Here is a 13,620-nt window from a genome sequence, read left to right as displayed (position 1 = left end):
ATAATATAAAGAAAAAAAAAAAAAAAAATTTTGTAGTTGCTGAGGAAGTCCCCAGTAAGGGACGAAACGTTCAACAAGATCAAATAAATTTGTTCATCAAAATTTATTAACTGTCTTCAATTTTCCCTTTGAAACTCATATATATTAATGCTATTTCAGTTTGCATATCGATAATTGTTTTGAGTCTTGTCGCACCAAAATTATGTTCAAAAGAAACTTTCTTTTTTTATTTAATTTAAGAGAATAGTTTATTGTTATGTCTAGTATAATCGATCAACAGAACTTATATTAGAAATAAAGTATCTCATTCTTATAAAGCACTTTGATTAAGAATATTCAGTATTCAAAGGGTTAAAGAATTGATATTATTTCATTGATTTTTTATTTTTATATTAACAACCCGATGCAATTGATCTTTTTTTAGTTACAAGAAAGATGACGGCTGATTATGAAAAGGATATTACCCATTGCTTAATCTGCAATAATAAAGTTGGGGTTTCAACCAGAAGCAGTATACGTATATTCAATGAAACTTCTGTTACTACTTCCGAAAAGCCCCTTGTTGATACTATTTGTACAGTTTTAGAAGTAAATATTAATGAAGAAACAGCGCATTCATTGGTTATCTGTAAAAAATGTTATAAATTATTTAATGAGGTAAATATTTTAATATCTTTCTATTCGTAATTTATGAGTTTTAATACAATATATTACACAACTATCAAAAAAAATTGTGCTTTCAGATCGATGAATTAGAAAATAGACTATTAGAGATAAAGCAAGAATTATTTAATAATTATCAAAAAACAATTACTAAAATAACAGACTTATCAAAAAATGATGAAGAATATAATGATCATGATTATATAAATAATCTAGAAGGTGAAACTATGGAAGTTGAATTAAAAGACGATGAAATTTCTAATCCATTAAATGTATATATGTTATTTTCTATTAAGAATATCTTTTACGACAAATAATTATTCGAATGATCATAATATATATTAACGAATGATTTGTTTTTAGTACAAAGAAAATGAAAGGGATTTTGAAGTAGTCGAAGAGATAATGGAAGAAAGTAATGAAATGGAAGAATCTGATAACATATTTGTTGGTGTAGAAGCCATACTTGATGCGAACAATGAACAAGAACAGAAAAGCTTAAAAAAATCTAAATCTGATGGAAAAGACGAAACTCCTCAGGAGCAGGTATTTAATATCTTATAGATGCAAATTTTCTCTCCCGTAAATAATAATTATCGTCTAATAATAAATATATATAAAATATTATTTTCAGTTGGTCATTAGAGAAGGGGTTCTTTATACTTGCTTACTATGTTCAGACGAGGAAGAAAAAGTAGTAGCTGATTCAAAAACTATTGTAATGCATATGAGAAATACCCATGAAACACGTTTATATATTTGCGATGTATGTGGAGATGACTTTAGAAAAAGAAATCTACTATCCCTTCACCTAGATGAACACGTTGCAAAGGAGGAAGGTGATTTTCAATGTGAAGTATGTAACAGAATCTTTGGTAATTTACGATTATTTAGAATCCACAAGAGAATTCATTATCCGCAAGTAAAATCGTGGTCTTGCGAAACTTGTGGTAAAAAATACAGGTATGTTATATCATTTGAAACAATTTGCTAATACTTATATTTCTCTATAATTTTATGAATAAAAATAAATGTCAAAGTATGTGATTCGTAGCTCCAGAAATCTTTTGGAAGAGCATATTAATACACATACTGGAGCGCGCCCACATGTTTGTGAAACTTGTAACAAAAATTTTGCATCCAAGTATACGTACAAAGCTCACATTAAAACACATCAGATAAGACCACGGCCATTTAGGTGCTCGCAATGTAATAAAACATTTTTGAGCCAACAAAATCTGAATCAACACGAAAGAACTCACAATGGCATTAAAGAGCATGTTTGTGTTCAATGTGGTAAGGCATTTGGTTCGCCGCATAACTTAGAAGTACATAATATTGTTCATACCGGATATAAACCATATATATGCAGAGAATGTGGGAAGGCATTTGCTAGGAAAGCAGAAATAAGAGATCATGAACGCACTCATACAGGAGAGAAGCCTTATCAATGTGAATTTTGTGGAGCTACTTTTAGGTAAGAATATTTTTGTGTTGTTCGTCATTTATATTTTATATATAAAATCAAAAATCTAAATAAAAAAAATATTTTTTAGTCAAAGATCTAATCTGCAATCTCATAAACGTGCTACGCATTACAATGACAAAAGATACAAATGCAGCGATTGCGATAAAGGATTTAAAAGAAGAAGACTTCTTGATTATCACATAAAAGCAGCTCATACAGGTGAAAGACCATATAAATGCAATGTGTGCACAGCAACTTTTGTTTATCCTGAACATTTCAAGAAACATATGCGCATTCATACTGGCGAAAAACCATATTTATGTGAAGTATGTTATTATTGTGATTTTATTATTATTATTATATTCAAAGTATTTATCTTATCTATTATTTTTGAGAAAATTCATATTGTTTTTTAGGTATGTGGAAAAGCATTCAATAGTAGAGATAATAGAAACGCACATAGATTCATACATAGTGACAAAAAGCCTTATGAATGTTTAGTTTGCGGTACAGGCTTTATGAGAAAGCCTTTGTTGTATGCTCATATGCAAGCTCAGGTATATAATCTGATTATTTATTAATAAAAAAAATGAAATATTGTTAAATCTATGTTTTTAACATTTATAACTTAACTAATATATTATTATATAATAGGGACATTTAAACGATACAATTGTTGTTAATCAACCACGTTTAACCACGGAAGATGATCAAATAATAACAATTCCAGAAAATAATGCAGAATTGTTAATGGATGACTGTGCAAATAATCAGGTAATTATTTATTCTCTATTTTTATACTTATTTTTGTTTATTTTATAAGTCATTTAATTATTAATAATTAACTTGAAATAATATTTAGTTGGAAGAAACTGCGTTATATGTCACTGAATTAAAAGACCACGTTATCATACAACATCAGGATGATAATCAAATATATAATGAAGAAACTGTTTTAAATATACCTGAGGAAGAGAATGTTGTAGGAGAAGTAGTTGATCAAATAACGGTACATGAACAGGTAATATTATATTATATTAAAATAATGCACACGTTATGTATATTTTATGACATAAATTTGAAATGTCTGTTTCTTTTTATTTAATAGATACACTTTACTGAAAGAGATTCTATAGAAGATAAGAACGAAGAAACAAATCAAGTTGAAGAAGTATACACTTACAACGACAGTGAAGAAGGAGAAACAGTTGTTCCCCATCCTGCTGAATATAAAGAAATTGTGGAAGATAAAAAACATTCTGTAAGATTGGTTCAGATAAAATTTCCATCGTCAGTATCCGAAGAAGGTAGAAGTTGGCTGAGCTTAGTACAAAATACATAAAAAATTTATTTAATTATTGCTTAGCATAATAATTAACTGATCAGCATTAAATATGTACTTCTAGGATTATATTGAATCCGTACATAATTTATATACTTTTATCAGATAAATGAATATCTTTTATTTTATACTTAAATATAAAAAATAATATTATATAGGTAATCTTATAAACATGATCTACTTCGCTAATAATGTATGGTAATAATGTATTTATAGAAATGTGTCTAATCAAAGACAATTTCAATTAGATTGTAAGTGCATGGAATGTGTTATTTGTTCAACCATTGATGATTTTGTAACACCAAGTAACAATTGTATAAGTGATAAAAAATACACAATATAAGTAAAACTACTTTTAGCATGTTCAAATTATCTTACGTTGCAAACTTATGACAAGTAAAAAGATATATAAAATATTTGTGCTTTTTTTTTTACATACGGCTCTATGTTCTTTGGTCGTATATCTTTCACAAAATTATATTATGTATATAGCAACAAAAGATACTAAATTTATATCAAATAAAGTAAGTCGTCTAACTATAATTAAATATTTTCTATTGTATTTTCTCTGAGTTTTGAAAAGTTTGTCATTTTTTGGTAACGATAATATTTATTCTACGTTAGACGTTATTTAATATATAATATAATAGAGACTATTTACCGCAAATATGAGTTCCACTTATCTTGGATTCGAATGGAAAATTCGTTTTAATCCTTGTTTTGTAAGTTTATATTTCCAAATTTTGTAATTGTTACCATTAACTTTATTATTCTTCAATAAAAAAAAATTCAAGAAAAAACAAAACAAAAATGATAGAAATTAATAAATATTCAATATATTATGTTTCGTTCAAATTTTGATTTTTATATTACTAACAAACAAATTTGATACTCTTACGATCGTTCCGATAAAAACAGCTACACAATGTTGTTGTTGCTGGTTGTTGTTGTTGTTATTATGTACATAAAAATTATAATTAATATTTTCAAGACACTTATTTCTAAATCTTTATAATATATTTAATAACATATCTTTTTAACAAGACACTGTACAATTGACTATAAAAGGTACGGTATAAATCTGTAAAACTAATTTATACCTAAGTTAAGGTAAATATATATATATACATTGCAAACAGTCAATCAGGTACAGTTATCAGGGATTGAGCATCCAATAAACTTTCAGTTGTAAGTATTGTACTATTTATGATAGGGGTACTAACGGTATTCCCAGAACTTTTACTACTAAATGGATAAAAGCTGTCGATATTCATTTGAAGTAAATAACTACTTAACTTATCAATTGGCGATTCACAACTCCTATCTAATCTTAATCTTAATTGATTTATATCGTTTTGAAGTAATCTAGTGTAAAGATCTATGTGACTTCTACCACCATTGTGAATAACAAGCGGGGGTATCCAACGGAAATAACATTGGCTCCAAAGTTCTAAATTCGAGATACAGTACAATGGTTTAACGGTCATCCTTTCCGTCAATGTTTTTTCATAAGCGTTAAATAAAGGATTAGAAAATAATAAGATATCTTGATCATTAAATTGTTCTCTCCAATCCCAAACACTACGTAATATAAGCGGTGTATTTGGATCCTAAAAGTACGTCATTAAAATATTATTACATACATTCAATTTCAATAATAATCTAAGAAGAATCTAATTTAATATACTGATTTGCTAAACTCTCTATAACTCTAATTATATTAATAGTTATAGTGGATGTTCTGTAACCTGGTGGTACAAACAAGTAAGGGATGATTCTACACGAAAAACTAAATTGAAAATATAAAATACAATTTATTCATATAAGGCTTTATTTTTTGGAGAAAAATATGTTTGTATCGCCAGTTGTGTGCAGAACACCCTCTCTGTGTATTTTAAATATTAAAGTATTACCGTAGCTGCCGTCATACGATCTTTTTCACAATTAAAAATAAAAGTGTCAAATATAGATACGTGAGCTGCATCCCACAACGTTGTCAAATATGTTTCAGTAAATTCGAATTCTGCTGGGAATTGTTGACAAAGTTGCCAAACGCAGTCAAGAAAAAGTAGAAATAATGGAGACTATAAATATCAAACAAATCGATTAGATTAAAAAGTTATTATAGATATACACGAATGTATGTTAAATAAATATTTCTATACCTTTTCAGTGTTTGGTTTCATCATATGTCCCAAACGATCACAAAAAGGATGTCCACTGGCGACCCATTCTTTTTGTATCAGAGATTGGAAACCAACGATCGTTTGAAAATATGGATCAAATAATAATTGTATTAAACTTGATACGACACAACATAAATCTCTAGCTTCTCCTTCTAAAAATATATATTAATATTTTACTTCTTAACAAAACAACTTTGAATGACATTGTTTTGGTAATGAAACTTATGATAAATGCAAATAGTAAGAAATATTGATCTCTTATTTCATATATACCTTGTAAAACTACTGAAAATCCTGACTTAAGACTTTTACAAGCTACAATTGTTTTTTCTAGACAGTATGATACATACTTAAGCCATTTTGTACTTTCCAATAACGAATAGAAATTATTATCTTGTATCCAAAGTTGTCTAATATTTTCTGAAAGTAAATAAATCAATTATGAATATTGTTCAATTAAAGTCATACTTCTTTAAAAAATCATTATAAAAAATTGTGTTGCGAATAATGCAGTAATGCTAACCTGGAGAACACAAACTGGAAAATTTGGAGAAACTTACAGCTATTGATTTAACACTAATATCTTTACTTAGATCGATTAAAAGGGGTGGCATTTTACAAGGATGACTTTTCCTAACATTTTCTAACATTATGTTTTCTTGTATCCTTTCGTTAATTGTTGGTAATAATTCAGGCATTTTGACTAATGCTGCACCATGTTGATTGGACCATGCCCAAACTGGTAATCGATTGCCTTGAAAGCATTTTGCAGCGTCTGTTAGCTGACTATTTGTTAAAGACGCTGGTACAATGATATACTGTGGTAAACTGCATAAATAATTATACTCAATAAGATATATTTGAATTTTAAATTATTATTTAGTTAATATTAACCAACCTGGAACACAACTGATATTTTTTATTAACCGTTGATAATCTCCATCCTTTGCTTGCTTTTTCGCTAATTAATATACGTTCAAATTCATTCTGCCAATCGGATATATTACTAAATAATCTTATACCTTTGTCAAGACTACTGTAGTATGGTTCGCTAAAATTAAACAATACTTGTCATATAAATTGTGTAAATAAAAGTTGACGATAAAAAGTAATACTAACGTGTAATCGTATGCAAATAATAAATGATGTCTGCTAGGAAATGCATGATGTAATAAGGCATTTAAAATATTTTTTCCATCCCCGAGAGGTGAAAATTTAAAGGAAAATGACCATGTCCTCAAATTCTGAAAAGAACAATAAATATTTCCAATGTATTATATTTAACAATATAAAAAATATTAAGTAAGGTTAAAAAAACTTGTATCAAATTAGTCTATATTGTATTAAAATTATTACTATAAAATTTAATTTTTGTTTGTATCTAAATGTTTTTTAAAAATAAATTTTCGTCATAATGGCCATATGCGTTCTACTTGAAAACTTCATATGTCACATATGAGAAAATTATCATGCAACCTGATACTTTAGAGGCATCCAAATTAAAGTTATTTTAGTTAAATATCCCTGTTTGCTATTCATAATGACAGTAGAAGTCATATAATTATTTCAAAAATATATAGACCAATGATGAGTAAGAATAGATAGGAGTTGTTAATTGCCATGACTTTTAACAATATTCTAACGTAGAGTGCAAATTGGAATAGATATGGCTGGAATGCCCAAGTTTTTTAACACATTGAATACCAAAGCTTGCATTGTTTTTCTACAATAAAATAGATACTAACCCTCTTAAATAAATTTTTAACAGAATCACTATTGATCTGATTTTTTACAAATTTTTGTTTATATTTTATTAGAAATTAAACAAATGCAGAAAAAAATAAACAATGACAGGTATAACATATCATGTATACTTGAATCACATACTTACTTGGAATAAAAAATGAATCTTACAATAATGCAGAGTCAATGTTCAATGTGTTAACTTTCAAAAGATATTATATTAAAGAAAACGTTTACCTTACAAGTAATAAATATCGCTTTTACTTTGGACGGTACTATACTTCCCGGAAGAAGTTTTTTCTTTTTATCACCAACTATTAAGTAAATTTCGTCGATATTTGTCAAGCATGTATCCGTATACCCATACAAATGATTTTGTTGATGATAGTTATCCTATTGATTAAAAAATTGTTTATACATTAAAAATATAATCATTTAAACTTAATAAGCGAGATAAAATATAATAGAGATTACCTCTCCATTAGGATCATCGGTTGTAATAAAAGAGAGCTTGAAATTAGTAATAGAAAGTACACCGGAAGTTCCTTGTTTTAAATCACCAACCGGTGAAAACATTAAAACGTTTTGTGCTTTAGCAACAAGAGCTTCTCCTCGTAAAAGTTTTAAATTATTTTCAATCAATGAATTACGCTGACTAGATTCTATTTGCTAGATGGATCAAAAATAAATGATCAATTTTTTTTATATTACTCATCATATTAAATAAGTTTAATTAATGTGTAATAACTTTAAACAACTTTTTACAATTCATCTATATTTAAATTATATATTGTAGATAGTCAAAATTAAAAAGTAAACATAGAAATCTGCATTGATATGTAGACAAATATAATTTTTATGTATGACAGATTTTATAATTAAAAAATGTATACACACAAAAATATTGCTATATAAATTATAAATTGAATCATATTAATTTTTCATATAATTTTTTGTATTGTATAAGTAAAAAAACAAACGAAAAATAATACCTGCATTTCAAGTTCTTCGATTCCCACATAACTTACAAAATTGTTACAACTTTTACTTTCCATGATTGACATTTAAAAATGATGTCGATTTAGAAAAGGAAGGTCAGTTTTGGAAACACGAATTTCTAAGTGTTTCTATTAATCCTTTATCTCATTCTTATCAATTTTAATAGCGTTCCATTGTATGTATTTCATGTGTTTATTTATTGTGAACCACAATTATGAATTTCGATTTTAGATGTAAAAAACAACATGAGACAACACAAACATAATGTATATATCATAATATATGCTAAGTTTCTAAAGTTTTATAGCATAGATCAAATATATTTTAGATAAATCATTGATAAAATAATATTTATTTAGTACGTCTTACCACTAGATGGCAGAATTGTCGACTGTTGACAAAAAATTCCACCAGAGAGAGGGAAATATTTTTTTAAATATACAAAATTAAAGTTTGTTTTATTCAAAAATTTATAAATCAATTAAAACTATTTAATATTTTTTGAAATATGTATCTGTTTGTGTTTAAAATTAAGGTAAAGTTATATTATTTATGAATAAAACAAATCATATATGCCTAATCATATATAGTCTTTATAACATATTGCTTACACTTGTTGATTACAATATCTTGGAAATTTTTTTCTTAATATAAATCGTATGTACGTAATGGTTTTTTTAAAATACTGTTTTCATAGTAGAATTGTGATAAACGTGCTGATGAACAATCCTTTATATATGGTTTATTTACATTCTAGTTTTAACTAACCTATGATATATGAAATAGAAAATTCTCTTTATAATGAGATATTGTTTGATTCATTGAATATATATATTATTTTACAAATAAGTATGCTTTCAGTTATGCATGTATAAAAATATAAATACGGAATTTCTTATATTGTATACAATTCTTTAACAAACAAGAAAATGTAAGAAGAAAGAAGAAATAATATAATCGAACAAAATTTGAAAATATATTCACGGCATAATATTACTGATAAACAAGCTATTTATCATAATTACGAAAAAAATCTTACACAATTTTTCGACGTTTCGCATCAATTGTTTTTTGTTTTGTACGTTTAGTCGTGGCCGTTGTCGTAGTCATAGTCGCAGTTGAAGGTTTCTTTTCTTTTTGAAATTCATATTTTTCAGCTAATTTTTGTTTAATGCGCATACCGTCAATCAATCTTTTCCAGTTGCCATAAATTCTTTTAAAACGTTTTTCGCGGGCACGTTTCTTTGCCTCGATTTGTTCTGATTCCCATGCTTCTCTTAAAATATCCTCGTATTCTGTACAAACAACGAAACCTTCGAACGCTGGCAAAGCTCCCATAGTTCCAAATTTAAAACCGATAACTGCAGGCGCACAATCAATATTCAATTTTCGTGCAATTCGATTTAATCCTGGAACTGTATACAAATTTATTTATTATTTTAATAAATAAATCTTTAATAGTAACTATCTTATGATTATTTATAATATATTATTTTAATAATGATAATGCCACTTACGATCAATGTATACGGTTCCTTTCGGAAGCATAGATTTTTGAAACAAATCTACATTCCCATATTCATTTCTAGGAACAATCCCGTCCTTAGCTTCTGGTGGAACATACTCAGTAGTCTGCCATTCGCCAAATAATTCTAAGAGTCTATCTGATAATTTGACTCCTGAAAGCTGTATACATAATTATTATAACATTTAATCGGTTCATATTTTGTTTTAATTTATAATTTGTTTATCTTTAATTAATATACCTTGTCATATTTTGGAAGAGCTTTAACAACTTTATAAGCTTCTTGCTTAGGTTTAACAACTCGTGCTTTTCTTAACCATGTTTCTCTAGAAGAAAGTACATGTACACAATGACGAGAATAGATTGCTTCGCCGTTTGGTAAATAACCTAATGGCACGCAATCAGAAGGATACAATGCTTCGTATTTAAGTAAATGTCTAGTTAGTATATAATGTGGATGATTTTTACATTCGCCAATTGTCTTAGGTAAAGGTTGCTCTAATTCCCTGTAATAGAAAAGAATAAAATAAATTATTTCATTTTTAAGTATATTATTAATATACTTAAAATAAAAATATACATACTTTCGCTCTAATAATTTATCTTCTGCTTCTGATATAGCTGACTTTTCCTCTTTCCAAGGATGTAACGTATCACTGAACCAATTTTCATCAATACGTTGTTTACGTGTAACAGTAAGCCAATGAGGACAGTAACGTCTTGTAACATCTCTCAGCGTTCCATTTATGTTCCAAGCGATAATATATAATACAGGTTTGGAAGCTGCTTTCTTAATTAAAAAATAATTGATCATTATTAATTTTATAATATTGGTTGTAAAATATAGGTGGTATTTATATATTTACTTACATATAACTCATCCACGCAGTGTACTTTTTCATCTATTATATTTATACTAATCCAATTTTCTTCCGACTCCAAATATACTTCAAGCCAGAAATTTCTATAATTCTTGGTATTGTTAACATCATTTACTTCATCATCTGAAGACAATAACTTAGTTTCTTTTTTTATAGATGATCTTCTTACATTGCTTTTAGTTTTAGAAATAGTCTGTTTTTTTGAATGAGCAAATTCTTCTTCAGATTCATCATCTTTGGAAGAACTTTTATCCATTTCTTCAAAAGAATCTTCTTCTACAGCTTTGCTCTTTTGTTTGCTTCTTGTCGCGCGCATAGTAGTAATTTTCTCTTTCTTTGTCGATTTAGAATCTACAGGATTATCCTCATTTGATAATTTTATTTGTTTTCGAGATCTTAATTGTCTGGATATACTGTTGCTTATTGTTTTATTAGAATCCACTAATTTTTCTGTTTCATTTTGTTTAGCATTAGATTTTTTTGTTTGTTCCACATTACTTTTATCATTTATAGTTTCGTTAATAGTACTTGTACTCATTTTATTCTTAATGCTTTTGCTTCGTGTTGTTCTTTCACTTAGAACTTCAACAGCCCTTTTCCTTGCTTCCAATTGAGCATTTTTTCTGGCAGTCTCGCTATTCTCTGGGATTATTTTATTTTCTGTGGATGTTTTCTTTTCTGTCTTTTTACCTCTTTTCGTTTTAGTATTTTTTTCCGTCTTAATTTTCTCTTCTTTTTTGATAGGTTTATCAGAATTCTTGTTATCTATGTCTTTTTTTTCTTTTGGTTTAGAAGTAAACAATTGACTCCGTTGTAATTTTAATGGTGGCGGTTGAAGAGATATAATTAAACGACAATTTAATCCTATTGCCCTGAGCATTGCTATACATAAGAATATTAATTCTTTATAATTAAAAACTTCTTTCTCCTTTAATCTTTTCAACAACATATCTTTCGTTATACTTTCATCTTTTTCTTCTTTTTCCTTGAATACAAATTTCTTTTTAAACCATATGACAAATTTTTCTATATATTTCAAATCAGACCTTTTTTTAGGTAAATTTTCAGTTGGAATAAGGGACAACGATGCAGACATTATTTCTGCATCGTTAATCACTTTATTCACATGGAACCCATGTGCAAACCAACAAAGTATTCCTACTTTGTGTATCAATACTTGATTAGCCCTTAACCGTTGATTAATCCGATTTTCAATAATTGTATTTAAATCTGGACCATTCCTCTTTTTTTTAAATATTACAGCAGTACCAGGTAACGTTATTTTTACTCCTTCTTTTGGAGTAGTATAATTAGCAGAACTAGCTACATCATTTAATTTTTCATCTTCGCTGTTATCTTCGTTACCATCCGACTCAAATGTTTTACCTTCTCCTTCAAACAAAAGATCATGCACGTGTTGAGAAAGATGATTTTTATCATCCTCAGAGCGTATAACTTTCGTTTTCTTTTGTTTTGTTGATACATCAATGGTAGTTTCATTTTTTTCAGAATTTTGTTCACTTTGCGAACAAATAGCTTGGGTGTTTTCCAAATTTTTTAATACCTGGCTAAATAGTTCAACAGAATTGGTATCATTGACGTTGCTGAATTCATCGCTATCGTCGGAATTTTCACAATTGCCGGCTTTGCGTAATGTTACGTTAGTCTTTTTCCCTTTCTTATTAAAAAAACCCGAATCTAAATCAATTTCCTTCGGAGATACAAAAAACTCACTTTCACTTTCCGAACTATTATCGTCTGTTTGATTACTCATCTTGGGTAAAGTAAATTGTAAATATCAACATATCATTTTACTCAAAGACGAAAAACACGACAAAGAAAATGTACACAAACAACACATGCATTTTCGATTGATTCTAGATGAGGGTACACGATCTCTCTAACTATTGTTCTTCATGGAAGATAAAGAAATCTAGGAACAATATAATTATGATAATATAAATGTGTATTACGTATACTTTTTATTTTTATCTTATAAACATAGATTACTAAACTCTTATATAAGTACAAACAAATTTATTAAATAATATTAATGAATAAAATTTAAGTTAGACGCCATTTCTTAGCTTTGATACATTTGATGTTCATTGGTCGATTTCACTTTTAGTGTCAGCGTCATCTATGTTGAATTTTGCGCGAGATTTGAAAGTTTTATCTATTTTCTTGGAAATTCAATAATCAAAATGGCGAGATCGAAAAAGGATAACAACTATATAAAACTTATATAAATATTTAATTAAGTTTCAGATTAAATTTAAAAATACTACGAATATTTATGAAAAATATATACATCAAAACGATTAACATTAAATATAATATAAAAAGATACAAAAATAGATTTTGATGTTTTTTAAAGTTAAATAAACATTGATTAATTGCCACGCGTATTTATTTATATATTTCTTTTAATTTCTGTTACACACATTATTAATCTATATTATAATTAATAATCATTGTCAGATATCTGTATATTTAGACGTTTTAGAAACATCTCAGATATTTAAGATAGAGATGAGGTAATCAGAAGAATCGATAGAAAAAAATTTCTTTCAATTTATAATCCTTTTTTAAGTATGTCATTCGAAAATATTATATAATTATACATATACATATACATTTATACATGTACATACATATACACATTCATACGCATATTCGTCAGGAATGAAGTCATTGTTTTATTTATATATTTCTAATTGCGTAGAGAAATGAAAGAGTTTTGTAAAAGGCCGTTTAATAAAACGGATATTAATTTGTGCGAATATTTGTTATTCGGTTAAAAGATATAATCA

At 27.3% G+C, this 13,620-nt stretch overlaps 3 protein-coding genes across 3 annotated transcripts in view; 1 reads left to right on the top strand and 2 right to left on the bottom strand.

The window, feature by feature from the left end:
* Positions 1 to 3,822, top strand: part of LOC106785586 (zinc finger protein 2 homolog) — a 7,190-nt gene extending 3,368 nt beyond the window's left edge. The window contains exons 2-11 of the mRNA XM_014746193.1: positions 425 to 657; positions 744 to 935; positions 1,027 to 1,209; positions 1,298 to 1,626; positions 1,718 to 2,140; positions 2,220 to 2,457; positions 2,548 to 2,688; positions 2,786 to 2,905; positions 2,994 to 3,152; positions 3,240 to 3,822. Coding sequence (XP_014601679.1) covers positions 436 to 657; positions 744 to 935; positions 1,027 to 1,209; positions 1,298 to 1,626; positions 1,718 to 2,140; positions 2,220 to 2,457; positions 2,548 to 2,688; positions 2,786 to 2,905; positions 2,994 to 3,152; positions 3,240 to 3,473 — 2,241 coding nt within the window. The 5' untranslated portion in view covers positions 425 to 435 and the 3' untranslated portion in view covers positions 3,474 to 3,822. The remainder of the gene's footprint in view (positions 1 to 424; positions 658 to 743; positions 936 to 1,026; positions 1,210 to 1,297; positions 1,627 to 1,717; positions 2,141 to 2,219; positions 2,458 to 2,547; positions 2,689 to 2,785; positions 2,906 to 2,993; positions 3,153 to 3,239) is intronic.
* A 481-nt stretch (positions 3,823 to 4,303) lies between these two features.
* Positions 4,304 to 8,684, bottom strand: LOC106785588 (myotubularin-related protein 10-B). The gene is made up of 10 exons (XM_014746198.1): positions 8,395 to 8,684; positions 7,877 to 8,071; positions 7,640 to 7,795; positions 6,779 to 6,903; positions 6,558 to 6,710; positions 6,183 to 6,487; positions 5,933 to 6,079; positions 5,639 to 5,811; positions 5,387 to 5,557; positions 4,304 to 5,083 (listed from the first exon to the last, which is right to left on the bottom strand). Exons 1-10 carry the CDS (start codon positions 8,464 to 8,466, stop codon positions 4,613 to 4,615), a joined length of 1,968 nt encoding a protein of 655 aa, XP_014601684.1. The 5' UTR covers positions 8,467 to 8,684; the 3' UTR covers positions 4,304 to 4,612.
* A 288-nt stretch (positions 8,685 to 8,972) lies between these two features.
* LOC106785615 (DNA repair protein complementing XP-C cells) lies at positions 8,973 to 12,885 on the bottom strand. Its single transcript, XM_014746241.1, has 5 exons — positions 10,797 to 12,885; positions 10,511 to 10,716; positions 10,168 to 10,432; positions 9,919 to 10,087; positions 8,973 to 9,816 (listed from the first exon to the last, which is right to left on the bottom strand). The coding sequence occupies exons 1-5, from the start codon at positions 12,579 to 12,581 to the stop codon at positions 9,437 to 9,439; spliced, it is 2,805 nt and encodes a 934-aa protein (XP_014601727.1). The 5' UTR covers positions 12,582 to 12,885; the 3' UTR covers positions 8,973 to 9,436.
* Positions 12,886 to 13,620: the final 735 nt, after the last annotated feature.

Source organism: Polistes canadensis, unplaced genomic scaffold, assembly GCF_001313835.1.
Source record: "Polistes canadensis isolate GaletaPanama2010 unplaced genomic scaffold, ASM131383v1 scaffold_53, whole genome shotgun sequence".
NCBI classification, from domain to species: Eukaryota; Metazoa; Arthropoda; class Insecta; order Hymenoptera; family Vespidae; genus Polistes; species Polistes canadensis.
Note: the sequence above shows the minus strand (reverse complement) of the source record. Positions and strands in the feature narration are given on the sequence as shown.

Coding starts and splice junctions, on each gene's coding strand:
- LOC106785615 (XM_014746241.1), bottom strand. CDS start 12,581: ATGAGTAATCAAACAGACGATAATAGTTCGGAAAGTGAAAGTGAGTTT. Junction 10,717..10,796: donor ACTGCGTGGATGAGTTATAT/GTAAGTAAATAT, acceptor TTTTTAATTAAG/AAAGCAGCTTCCAAACCTGT. Junction 10,088..10,167: donor CTCTTCCAAAATATGACAAG/GTATATTAATTA, acceptor TTATGTATACAG/CTTTCAGGAGTCAAATTATC.
- LOC106785588 (XM_014746198.1), bottom strand. CDS start 8,466: ATGTCAATCATGGAAAGTAAAAGTTGTAACAATTTTGTAAGTTATGTG. Junction 6,711..6,778: donor TTATTTGCATACGATTACAC/GTTAGTATTACT, acceptor GTTTAATTTTAG/CGAACCATACTACAGTAGTC. Junction 5,558..5,638: donor TGAAACCAAACACTGAAAAG/GTATAGAAATAT, acceptor TGATATTTATAG/TCTCCATTATTTCTACTTTT.